General features: G+C 44.8%; 1 protein-coding gene across 9 annotated transcripts; it reads left to right on the plus strand.

The window, feature by feature from the left end:
- Positions 1–3,888: 3,888 nt before the first annotated feature.
- Positions 3,889–12,636, plus strand: LOC135718787 (uncharacterized). Of its 9 annotated transcripts, none has more exons than XR_010520905.1 (7): positions 3,889–4,027; positions 4,110–4,218; positions 4,320–4,417; positions 4,940–5,679; positions 11,262–11,370; positions 11,472–11,559; positions 12,092–12,478. XR_010520905.1 is itself a non-coding variant. In XM_065241026.1 (5 exons), exon 1 carries the CDS (start codon positions 10,150–10,152, stop codon positions 10,960–10,962), a length of 813 nt encoding a protein of 270 aa, XP_065097098.1. In that variant the 5' UTR covers positions 10,143–10,149; the 3' UTR covers positions 10,963–11,179; positions 11,262–11,370; positions 11,472–11,559; positions 12,092–12,271; positions 12,559–12,636. The 9 variants fall into 9 exon arrangements, 4 of the variants coding, with proteins under 4 accessions (XP_065097098.1, XP_065097099.1, XP_065097097.1 ...); XR_010520903.1 differs by having other exon boundaries at positions 4,320–4,407; XR_010520906.1 differs by lacking the exon at positions 4,320–4,417.
- The last annotated feature ends 499 nt before the right edge of the window (positions 12,637–13,135 follow it).

Genomic DNA, 13,135 nt, shown 5'->3' on the forward strand with positions numbered 1-13,135 from the left:
GGCTAGGGATGGATGGATGGATGGGGATGGATATGACTGGGAATAGGAATGGATAGATATGGATGGATAGATATGGATGAATAAATGGATGGGAGGATGGATGGATGGATATAGATGGATGGATAGATAGGGATGGATATGAATGGATGGATGGATAGGAATGGATAGATATGGTTGGATAGTTAGGAATGGATATGGATGGATGGATATGGATGGATGGATGGGGATGGAAATGACTGGAAGAGGATGGAGATGGATGGATGGATAGGAATGGATAGATATGGATGGATAGATATGGATGAATAAATGGATGGGAGGATGGATGGATGGATATAGATGGATGGATAGATAGGGATGGATATGAATGGATGGATGAATAGGAATGGATAGATATGGTTGGATAGTTAGGAATGGATATGGATGGATGGATATGGATGGATGGATGGGGATGGAAATGACTGGAAGAGGATGGAGATGGATGGATGGATAGGAATGGATAGATATGGATGGATAGATATGGATGAATAGATGGATGGATATAGATGGATGGATAGATAGGGATGGATCTGGATGGATGGATGGATGGATAGGGATGGATGGATGGATGGATGGGGATGGATATGACTGGGAATAGGAATGGATAGATATGGATGGATAGATATGGATGAATAAATGGATGGGAGGATGGATGGATGGATATAGATGGATGGATAGATAGGGATGGATATGAATGGATGGATGGATAGGGATGGATGGGGGTGGATATGGTTGGATGAGGATGGATATGAATTAATGGATATGGATGGATAGATTATAGGGATGGATGGATGGGTGGATGGATGGATGGATGGGGATGGATATGACTGGAAGAAGATGGACATGGATGGATGGATAGGAATGGATAGATATGGTTGGATAGATAGGAATGGATATGGATGGATGGATATGGATGGGGATGGAAATGATGGAGATGGATGGATAGGAATGGATAGATATGGATGGATAGATATGGATGAATAGATGGATGGATGGATGGATGGATATAGATGGATGGATAGATAGGGATGGATGTGGATGGATGGATGGATGGATGGATAGGGATGGATGGATGGATGGGGATGGATATGACTGGAAGAGGATGGACATGGATGGATGGATAGAAATGGATAGATATGGATGGATAGATATGGGTGAATAGATGGATGGGAGGATGGATGGATGGATGGATATAGATGGATGGATAGATAGGGATGGATACGGATGGATGGATGCATAGGGATGGATGGGGATGGATATGGTTGGATGAGGATGGATATGAATGAATGGATAGGGATGGATATGGATGGATTGACAAGGGTGGATCCATATATGGATGGATAAGGATGGATATGGATGGATATATTGAATGGACACTTGTCTCCAATTAAGATCATGTAACCTATTATTAGTACCTCCCTTTCATCCACAGAGCCCTACATCTTATTTTATGCAGAGATAGGTCACATGAGCTGTTCTGGTCAAGTGTAAAATAGCTTTGATTTCTGTAACGCTTTATGAGTCAATTCTGGTGTTGATCCCAAAAGCTTTTTGTAAGCAGAACAGTTCACTGAAAAAAGATTCCTGTCATTATTCCGCACCCTTATGTCGCTCCACACCCGTATAAATTTCTTTCTGCTGTGGAACACAAAAGGAGATGTTTAGCAGAATATGAGGCTATCAGATCTCATTTGCGCTCACATTCAGTTCAAAACGTTGAAATCGAGACTCAAGACGCCCAAGAAGCAATTAGGTTTGATGAGCGAATCAGCCCAAATGAGATTTGAAAGCTACACAGTCGAAGATTTTACTCCCTCAAATCCATTGTATCGACTCAGAAAAGAGTGCAAAAGTCGCAGCACTACATTTATGTGTGTTTTTGGGTTATTTGTAGGTCATAGATGCAAAAGCTATTTGCATCAAGTCATAAACATTGTTCCTATTAAACAATTTTTTTTATCATCCAAGGTGCCATCAGCACGTTGGGTTTTTGTTTGTTTACACATAATAATATGTTATATGTTTCTGATTGGCAGGTCTCACATATTTTGTTTGTGTACGGAGTCTTTCTTCTTTGTTTTCTTAAAATAAGTGTTATTTATCCAACCTCCCATCTTATTTGGGATTGCGCTTCAGATATGTTTTCCTTAGGCGTAGGTTGTGTGATTGAAAATCGCTTTCCGGAGATGCTTTCTGCCATGTGTTGATAACTCGGCTCGCAATTCTCACATGTTAATGTGTGTTTTCACATACCGCACAATGCCAGCTCATGAAGACATTGTGTTTGATGAAGGAGTGAACTTTCTCACAGGCTTTGTGCCAGGTACTTCCTGTTAAGAGCTTGAATAAAACTACTGTGGGCACCGAACCCGCTGGAGAACGTCCCTGTCAGACTGAAAATCTCAAGCAGATGAAGTTTCAGAATCTAATTCATATTCCATAGCCCGAAGTCATAATAAACTGCCTCAGATGTGGAGCTGGAAAGTGGCGATGAGGAACTTTGTGTATGATGGATCAAAGCTAATCTTGTTGTACAAAAACCGCAATATATTTCTTATTATTCCATGTGCTGAACAGATTGGGCGTTATTAGAAAAGCACTTTAGCTTCTATTCAGTAAAATGGCCCTAAAAAAGTAGTCGCTTGAATTTAAATGCAGGTGGCAACTTCTAAAGTTCAGAAGTCTTTAGGAAGCGTCAAAACCTATGTGAATGATGACTCCTGTTTTAAATCTTTGCACTCCTTTTCCCCTTACAGACTCTGTTTCTCATCCCGCAGCTCATTCTTTATGTTTCCGAGAGTGTATTTATTTTAGCCGAAACTCCTCATAAGCTGAGGTTTGCTCAGGGGACAGGAATGGTGAGAAGGGTAGAGTGAGCTCATAACTCATTTTAATGCCTGTCTTCACAAGCCTCCAGCTTCTTACAAAGAACTGATAAAACCAAGAGCGAGAGAAGGGATGAGAGAAAGTCGTCGCAAGTGTGTGAGAATAACAGAGATAAAGAGAGAGATCACTTCCTATTGGGGAAGACACAAAGTTAGCGGAAGCCAGACTGGAATATGTTAAAAGTAAACACATAGCCTGTATGTGAAGGTGAGAATCTGTGCGGTGTTCTTCTGAGCCTGGGGTTGTACGTCGGTGAGAGTTTAGCACTGAAGACAACAACAAACCACAATGCTTAAAGACGGAGAGATGAGATGAAACACTTCTGGTCGAAGATCACATGGCCGGCCGGGTTACAGATGCTCAGAACGCTTCAAAACAAGCAAAACTGGTCAAGGAAGCCCAGAAAGGTAAGTGAGGGAGACAGTGTAAGAAGGAGGAGATGGACGACTCATAGAAAAATGAAATCACAAAAATCAATAGAGAGAAATAGTGACCACCAGCTTCTCAGTGGTCTTGGTTTTAAAGGCATTTCTCCCATTTATTTTCTCCTTTAGGGATTTCAAACAATCCTTCCATAACAAATTGTATGCCATGAAGCACACCAAACAGCGCTGAGATGAATTTCAACGTTACAAATTTAGATTTTTTAGATATAGAATATCAGATAAAGAAATAAAAGATACATGACTTAGACTAAAAAAAAAAAAACACATACAAACCACTGGGTTGTAATTTAACATTTAACCTATGCTGTGTTGTTTCAACACAAAATGATTGGTTATTTTAACCATTGTTGTGTCAAAAACGCTGAAAAATCTCCAGTTGCACATGATTTAATTAAGTCTTCTTAAAGCAACACTAAAGAGTTTTTGCTCTTTGCTCCACCTGCAGGTTGGAAGCGGAATTGTCCATTACCACTGTTGTAAATAATTTAGCCTACTGCAGCAAAGCTGGTGTAACAGCATGAATGAGGTAAGTGGTGGTGAGTGACACCCGTGATGACCAATCAGCAGTGAGTATTGGCTATATTAGAGCTGGTTGGCTTTAGCTTGGTATGCGTCACGTCCGGACCCTCCCCTTTTCGCTGTGTTGATGGTGGCTTACGGTATGTGTTGTTGTTGTTACGTAGCATGCTGCTAACTCTTCACTATGCATATAACATTTACGATTTGCGCGCTATATTGCAGCTTGGCTTTCCATCCGTGCAGTGGTGTTGTTACTACAATCTAGCCCTCCTGTTCTTCTTGATGTAGTTTTACGGTTGCTTTAGCGAGGAGCTGTTGACTGCCCTTTCCGGTAAGTGAGCGCTGTTTTTGTATCACAAGGTCAGGTATATTTAAAAAGGGCTGAATGATTAAAGGGTGGGTTTTTGGTAATGTGTAGTCCCTGTATTCCAGCGTAACCGTGGGTGATCTGAATGCTGTGCATGCTTGGCCGTGGCTCGATACTGAAGCCTACCTAAAACTTTTTATCTATCCGCTTGTGGTAAGTCGAGGTAAGGGTATTAGTGGGGAATTTTAATTGTAATCTGGGATCTGCAATGTTACAGTCTGTGTTTGTTTATATTTTGTAGGATTCTCTCTTTCACTTTGGCTGATTATACATTTCAGCTTTAGTTTCATTTTCTACCGCCGCTGTGTGCTGCATAAACTTTGCTAAATTGCACAGTATTATGCTGGGAATTGTTGCTGCTGTCTGGTTTCTGTGAAGTGTTCCGTTATATGGAAACGTCCAGCTGAGCGGGGAATCGCGTAGCATACTCGAGCTGAGCGTCTGTGTTTGTTGGTCTCAATTGTAGCCTTACTGCTGCTGCTTAACTTTTGTTTTCGTTTCTTTTTTTTGAATAATTGTATGTGGATTTTTGCATTCGTTATTAGTTAGTTTAAATTGTATTTCTTTATTTTGTTCTTGTTTAAAGATTTGTGTAATGGAGTGGGTTGTGACTTTTGTGATTTATTTTGTGTATGTCTGACCAATATTCTTTTTGATATTTATTTTGTGTTTAATTTTCTTTCAGGAGCTGAGGTCCCCACGGGTGAAGGATCTGGTGGTGGTGGTTGTACTATCCCAACGTTTGCTGTGTTACACCTTTTTGGAGTGTATGATTTGTAATCTAAGTTCACGGTGTGGTGTGTATGTGAAGTGTGCTCTTTGACAACGTGCGCCGGTGATCACTCCTGTGGGTAACCTCAGCCCTGTATGTTGTATTTGTTTTGATTTATTCTTTATCCAGCTGCCACTTACCGCATAACTTCCAGTAAGAATATTGTTGAAATCTGAAGTGATGCGATCCGTCTTGTCTTGACATTGAACTGATTGGAGGTGTAACATACTCCTTTTAAAGAAAAATTAACTGTTCTATTTTTTTTATTATTATTGATTAATAAATTTTGTATTTTTGATACTCATGTTCTCTGTCTGCCTTTAATTATATATGAGAAGTGAACCTGTGTGACCTAGTGGTCATTTTTGTTTCCTGGGTAGTTCCCAGGTGGCGTAGTCAAATTCCTCTGCAAGTAGGTGAACTTGCATTGATAGCTGTAGAGCGTCACTTCGCCACATTTGGCGTAGTCTCGGCAGGGTCTCTATTGTGTAGTGCAGAGACGTGAGTATCATTTTGTGGTTAGTGTTGGTATTTTGTGTGTCTGTTTTTGTTTTCTTTTTCTCTTTTTTTTGCAGAAACCAGGCAGCAGTATTCTATTTTGTGAGTTAATGTGAGGAACATCCCCACTGGGTCTTGTATTTTCTTCAGTAGTGGTGAGTGCTTGTGCGTTTTACCATTATGGATGATGAATTGCGTGAGTTGAGAGAATTGGTTTCCCAGTTAAAGGCAGATAATGAAAGATTGCGACAGGAACCAGTGGCGAGTGCTCCGCCTGGCCCTTCTAATGTACCAATTCCAGCCACCGGAGATCCCCCACTCACTGGTGCGGGTGCATCAGCGACGGATCGATTTGTCTTTGTCCCTCGGGATCGTAGGTGCCCAAAATTTAATGGTAGGTCCGGCATTACGATCGATGAATGGGTAGAAGAGGCTGAGGCCTGTATGCGACTTCGCCATCTCTCTACAATTGATCAGGCATTTTTTTTGGCTGATCATTTGGAGGGTGAGGCGAGAGAGGAGATTCGTTATCGGCCAAGGGATGAGAGGGAGGATCCAAACAAAATTATTCAAGCGTTGCGTGAGTTGTATGGTTGCACGAGTTCTTATGTGGCTCTTCAGGAGTCCTTTTTTTCCAGGAAACAACAGGACGGGGAGACCTTGTTAGAGTTCTCCCTGGCCCTGTTGAATCTCCTGGAAAAGGTGAAAACTCAATCACCCCATGGTATGCCAAATGCAGACATTTTATTGCGGGATCAATTTGTGGAACATGTGAGTGATGGTGCCCTACGACGTGAGCTGAAACAATTAGTCCGTCGCCAACCCACTATTAAATTACTGGATGTCCGCAGTGAAGCTATGCGTTGGGAACGTGAGGGAATGCCTGGGGGGTCACGCGGTCGAAGTCAATCGGTTCCATCTGCGTATGGCATTCAGTATGGGGTACAGGGACATCAGCATACCCATAGTAATATCTCGTCGACTTCTGAATTGAGTGAATTGCGTGAAATGCTAAAAAAGCAGCAGCTACAATTAAATCAATTAACTCAAAGTGTGGCTCAGATTCAAAACCCCCCTTCACGGTCGCAAGCACCTAGGCTGAGTCAGATTATTTGTAGAAGGTGCCAGCAGCCTGGTCATTTTGCCAGAGATTGCGATCGGGAACGGAGGCCTTCCCATTTTCCCGCCTCGCGTGTAGATACAGCATCAACTAGGGGTGGGCAGTCACAGTCCAGGCAACCGTCGGAAAACTAGTTCCCGCTGAGCTGCAGAGCCACAGCTCGGTCGGGGAAAGGACAGGCTCGGGTGCTTTTGGTAATTTAGATTTTATGTCTCGTCTCATGTCAAAGTGTCCGCAACTCGACGTGCGTATGGGTGGGGTGAGTGTACCTTGCCTGGTGGACACTGGTTCTATGGTGTCCACCATTACGGAGAGTTGTTTCGTGACAAATTTTGGGTCGAGGGGTCAAGAACAACTTAGGTCGTGCCATTGGTTACAGCTTCGGGCCGCCAACGGTCTCTCAATTCCTTACATTGGTTATTTGGAACTTGACGTACAGCTTTGTGGGCGGGTAATTTTGGGTTGTGGAGTGCTGGTTGTCAAAGATCCTCCAGGTAGTTTGTGTGCTCGGGTTCCTGGGGTTCTTGGAATGAATGTCCTGAGCCGCTGCTACCGGGAGCTCTTTGGCCAGCATGGCCCAAGTCTTTTTGATTTACCCGGCGTGTCACAGGCCCCCACTTCGGTTTTTCAGGCACTACAGTATTGCCATCATGTTGAAATTCAATCAAGTCCAAATCAGGGGGGTCGAGTTAAGGTGCGGGGACATCGGACGTGTCGCATCCCAGGGGGCACCATGAAATTGGTTGCCGTAACATGCTCTGCGCAATACTCAAGCGGTACGGTACTTTTTGAGCCACCAGATACTGGTCTCCCAGCCGGTTTGCTGGCATCTCCTGCTTTGGTACAAGTGGACCGGGGTACAGCCTATGTGCCTGTGGTTAATGTAGGCACAATGGATGTAATGATGTATGCTAGTACAGTTATAGGCACTATTAATCATGTTTACGTGGTTAGTTTACCCCCAGGGGTCACTGAGGTTCAGGAAGTCCCGGCTAGGGTGAGTTCTCAATTAGTGGAGGCGTCCCCTTCGGTGCAGGAGCAGATTAGTGAAATCGATTTATCTGTGCTGTCAGTGGAGGAGCAATCCAAGGTAAAGACCCTATTGCATAAGTACTCATCTGTGTTTTCCTTGCATGATGGGGATTTAGGATGTACCAATCTTATTTCACACGAGATCCCTTTGTTTGATGAGGTCCCTGTGCGGCAGCGATACAGGCGTATTCCCCCCTCTGAGTACGAGGTAGTGAAGGCACACATTAACCAGTTGTTGGAAGCTCGCATAATTCGAGAAAGCTGTAGTCCTTACGCTTCACCAATCGTTTTGGTTAAGAAAAAGGACGGTAGTCTACGCATGTGCGTGGACTACCGTCATTTAAATTCAAAGACACGGAAGGATGCCTTCCCCCTACCCCGTATTGAGGAGACGTTGGACTCGCTGGCAGGGGCCTGTTGGTTCTCCACCATGGACCTTGCCAGCGGGTACAATCAGGTCCCGGTAAGTGAGGTAGACCGCCCAAAGACAGCTTTCTGCACTCCGTTCGGGCTTTTTGAATGGAATCGGATGCCGTTCGGGCTGTGCAACGCCCCCAGCACCTTCCAGAGATTGATGGAACGGTTGTTTGGGGACCAACAGTGCCAGTCCCTCCTTTTGTACCTTGATGATATTGTTGTGTTCTCCTCCTCAGTTGACCAACATTTAGCTCGAATGGAGGTAGTTTTACATCGGTTGTGCAGGGAAGGGTTGAAGGCCAAATTGTCAAAGTGTGCCTTTTTCAGACGAGAGGTGCAGTACTTGGGTCATGTGATCTCGTCAGAAGGGGTCTCCACAGACCCAGGTAAGATTGAGGCAGTTTCTCAGTGGCCGCTGCCGACTAGTGTGTCAGGGTTGCGGTCATTTTTGGGGTTTGCTAGCTATTACCGCCGATTTGTGGAGGGGTTTGCGAAGTTGGCCGCCCCCCTCCACAGATTGGTGGCTGAGCTGGCAACTCCAAAGCGGACAAAGCGTGAGTCTCGGGAGTTTGCGGAGGCGTGGTCTACTGAGTGCCAGAGTAGCTTTGAGGAGTTAAAGTGTAGACTGACAACAGCCCCTGTACTTGCCTATGCTGACTTTACACTCCCTTTTATTTTGGAGGTAGATGCCAGCCATGGAGGTTTAGGGGCAGTTCTTTCACAAGAACAACAAGGTAAGGTGCGTCCCATCGCTTATGGTAGTCGAGGTTTGAGGCCCACTGAGCGCAATACTTCTAATTACAGTTCTATGAAACTGGAATTTCTTGCGCTCAAGTGGGCCATGACCGAAAAATTTCGTGAATATTTATTAGGACAGAAGTGTATAGTCTACACTGACAATAACCCCCTTAGCTACCTGACCTCAGCCAAGTTGGGTGCCATGGAACAGCGTTGGGCTGCCCAGTTGGCTGCTTTTGACTTCGAGCTGAAATATAGGTCAGGTAAGAGCAATCGCAATGCTGACGCTCTGTCCCGTCAAAACCCCCCTGGGGTAGCAGAAATTCAGGATTGGTACCTGGGTGCGGCTGTTCCAGCTGCCTTGCGTCAAGCTGGCCAAGAGGGATTGGTGACTCGGGTAAATCAAATTGTATCATTTCCCGGTAATTCCACTAGTGATATGTCCATTAAGCAGCAGGCCGATTTGGTTATTGGAGAGATTCTGGTGTTCTGGAGGCGTAAATTGCCACCTAGTTCTGAAGAACGTAGGAAACTCTCTAGGGCTACGGTGATCTTGTTGCGGCAGTGGAGCCGCCTGGTGGAGATTGAGGGTGTGCTTTATCGTCGGGTGTATCGCCCAGATGGTGGGGAAGAGGTCCTGCAGGTGCTATTACCGGCGGCCATGAAGCCTGAGGTGTTGACGCAGCTGCACCAGCTGCATGGGCACCAGGGGGTGGAGCGCACTACGCAGCTGGTGTGGCAACGGTGCTACTGGCCCGGGATGTCGGTGGATATTGCTCAGTGGTGTCAGGAGTGCGAGCGGTGCCAGTGTGCCAAAGGGGTTCAGCATGCCCCCGCTGCCTTCATGGGGCATCTGTTGGCCGCACGGCCAAATGAGATCCTAGCATTGGATTTCACAGTGTTAGAGCCCTCGAGCTCTGGTCTGGAGAATGTGTTGGTTATGACCGACATTTTTACTAAATATACCTTGGCTGTACCCACCAGGGACCAACGAGCGGAGACGGTGGCGCAGGTTTTGGTAAATGAATGGTTTTGCAGGTTAGGCGTACCAAGTCGCATCCATTCAGACCAGGGCCGTAATTTCGAGTCGGGTCTCATTCAGCAGCTTTGTGGTTTATACGGAGTCGAAAAATTGCGCACTACACCATACCACCCGGCTGGTAACGGCCAGTGTGAACGTTTTAATAGGACGTTGCACGATTTGTTGCGCACTTTACCAGTGGCGAAAAAAAGGGATTGGCCATCTTGCCTCCCTCAGGTTTTGTTTGCGTATAATACTACCCCTCACCAAAGCACAGTAGAATGCCCTTACTACTTGATGTTCGGGCAGGAGCCTAGACTTCCGGTTGACTTCCTGCTTGGTAGGGTTGAGGAACCGCTGGCTGGTAGTGTCCATCGGTGGGTCCTGGAGCACCAGGATCGGTTGCAGGTGGCTTTTGAGGGTGCTCGTGAGCGGTTGGGGGTTGCAGCCAATCGCCGAAAAGCACGCCATGATCTACAGGTACGAGAATCTGTACTGAAGGAGGGTCAGTTGGTATATCTCCGCAATTACAGCGTGAGAGGTCGAAACAAAATCCATGACCAGTGGAGCTCTGTGTTGCATCAGGTCATCAAGGCACCCACAGAGGGAGGTGTGGTGTACACCATTGCCCCTACTACAGATTTAGACAAATTGAAGCATGTGCACCGATCTTTATTAAAGCCACAGATTGGTAGGAGCCATTTCCCTGTCCTGCAGGATGTGCCATTAGTGGAACCTGTGCAGCTACGGGAGGATGACTTGGATGAGGGTGATTTATTCGTTTTGGTGTCTGAAACTGCTCTGGGTACTAGTGGTTCAGCACCGCAGGGTACGGTCCAGCCTGCCCCTCAAGAGTTTGGCGTAGCTCCGGAAGTAGAAGGAATTTCTGGGACAGGGGTAACCATGCAGCCAGTACTGAATCCCCTGTTAAGTTCTGGGGATCCTCCCGTAAGTTCTGTGGTAGCAGGGGAAAGTATGGTGAGGAGGACTGGAAGGCGTACTGCCGGGCAGCACTCTAATGTACACCACCTCCCACGGTCAGTGGGGGAAGGTACTGTGTCTAGTATCGTGAGTAGTGCAGTTGGTGCTCTGTTTCGTCCATGGGATTGAAGGGTTAGGGGGCAGGTTTTTGCGTAACTCATCGTCGGGGCGACGATGCAGAAGCTGGGGGTGGATTGTAACAGCATGAATGAGGTAAGTGGTGGTGAGTGACACCCGTGATGACCAATCAGCAGTGAGTATTGGCTATATTAGAGCTGGTTGGCTTTAGCTTGGTATGCGTCACGTCCGGACCCTCCCCTTTTCGCTGTGTTGATGGTGGCTTACGGTATGTGTTGTTGTTGTTACGTAGCATGCTGCTAACTCTTCACTATGCATATAACATTTACGATTTGCGCGCTATATTGCAGCTTGGCTTTCCATCCGTGCAGTGGTGTTGTTACTACAATCTAGCCCTCCTGTTCTTCTTGATGTAGTTTTACGGTTGCTTTAGCGAGGAGCTGTTGACTGCCCTTTCCGGTAAGTGAGCGCTGTTTTTGTATCACAAGGTCAGGTATATTTAAAAAGGGCTGAATGATTAAAGGGTGGGTTTTTGGTAATGTGTAGTCCCTGTATTCCAGCGTAACCGTGGGTGATCTGAATGCTGTGCATGCTTGGCCGTGGCTCGATACTGAAGCCTACCTAAAACTTTTTATCTATCCGCTTGTGGTAAGTCGAGGTAAGGGTATTAGTGGGGAATTTTAATTGTAATCTGGGATCTGCAATGTTACAGTCTGTGTTTGTTTATATTTTGTAGGATTCTCTCTTTCACTTTGGCTGATTATACATTTCAGCTTTAGTTTCATTTTCTACCGCCGCTGTGTGCTGCATAAACTTTGCTAAATTGCACAGTATTATGCTGGGAATTGTTGCTGCTGTCTGGTTTCTGTGAAGTGTTCCGTTATATGGAAACGTCCAGCTGAGCGGGGAATCGCGTAGCATACTCGAGCTGAGCGTCTGTGTTTGTTGGTCTCAATTGTAGCCTTACTGCTGCTGCTTAACTTTTGTTTTCGTTTCTTTTTTTTGAATAATTGTATGTGGATTTTTGCATTCGTTATTAGTTAGTTTAAATTGTATTTCTTTATTTTGTTCTTGTTTAAAGATTTGTGTAATGGAGTGGGTTGTGACTTTTGTGATTTATTTTGTGTATGTCTGACCAATATTCTTTTTGATATTTATTTTGTGTTTAATTTTCTTTCAGGAGCTGAGGTCCCCACGGGTGAAGGATCTGGTGGTGGTGGTTGTACTATCCCAACGTTTGCTGTGTTACACCTTTTTGGAGTGTATGATTTGTAATCTAAGTTCACGGTGTGGTGTGTATGTGAAGTGTGCTCTTTGACAACGTGCGCCGGTGATCACTCCTGTGGGTAACCTCAGCCCTGTATGTTGTATTTGTTTTGATTTATTCTTTATCCAGCTGCCACTTACCGCATAACTTGCAGTAAGAATATTGTTGAAATCTGAAGTGATGCGATCCGTCTTGTCTTGACATTGAACTGATTGGAGGTGTAACATACTCCTTTTAAAGAAAAATTAACTGTTCTATTTTTTTTATTATTATTGATTAATAAATTTTGTATTTTTGATACTCATGTTCTCTGTCTGCCTTTAATTATATATGAGAAGTGAACCTGTGTGACCTAGTGGTCATTTTTGTTTCCTGGGTAGTTCCCAGGTGGCGTAGTCAAATTCCTCTGCAAGTAGGTGAACTTGCATTGATAGCTGTAGAGCGTCACTTCGCCACACTGGCTCTGATTGGATTGTAGGTCTGTCGTAAAGCAAGTTTTTGTAGTTTTCACTCAAACTACAGGACCGCCACCTGACGGTTGGAAACTTCTTAGTGCGGTTTTGGCCGATGTGAAAGTGCCATTCACCCTGTTTTGAGTGGATGAACGACTAAAACTTTTTTGGAAACTTTATTTTAAGGTAAAAAAACTCCTTTAAAATGTTGCTTTAAAATGATTTTTCTTAAAAAAAAGTTGGATCTACGTCATATAATTATGTACACCAATTCAACATGATGTAACGGGTTGCTTTAAAGAAAGCGATGAAGAAGTGAATCCATGTGCAAAAGGTTTTTATTATGTAAAATCCCAATAAGGGCCAGCAAACAAATCCAAAGGGTTAATCCAAAATCAGAATCCAAATACAGGCTCAGGTTCAGGGCAGGCAGAGTAACAAGCAAAATCCAGAAACAGGCACAGGTCAAAACAGGAACAGATACAGATAACAGGTCAAACAGAAT

The sequence above is a fragment of the Paramisgurnus dabryanus genome, chromosome 14 (genome assembly GCF_030506205.2).
Source record: "Paramisgurnus dabryanus chromosome 14, PD_genome_1.1, whole genome shotgun sequence".
In the NCBI taxonomy this organism is placed as follows: Eukaryota; Metazoa; Chordata; class Actinopteri; order Cypriniformes; family Cobitidae; genus Paramisgurnus; species Paramisgurnus dabryanus.

Bases quoted from the DNA above. Each gene is read 5' to 3' on its own strand.
- LOC135718787 (XM_065241026.1), top strand. From the start codon at position 10,150: ATGTTCGGGCAGGAGCCTAGACTTCCGGTTGACTTCCTGCTTGGTAGG.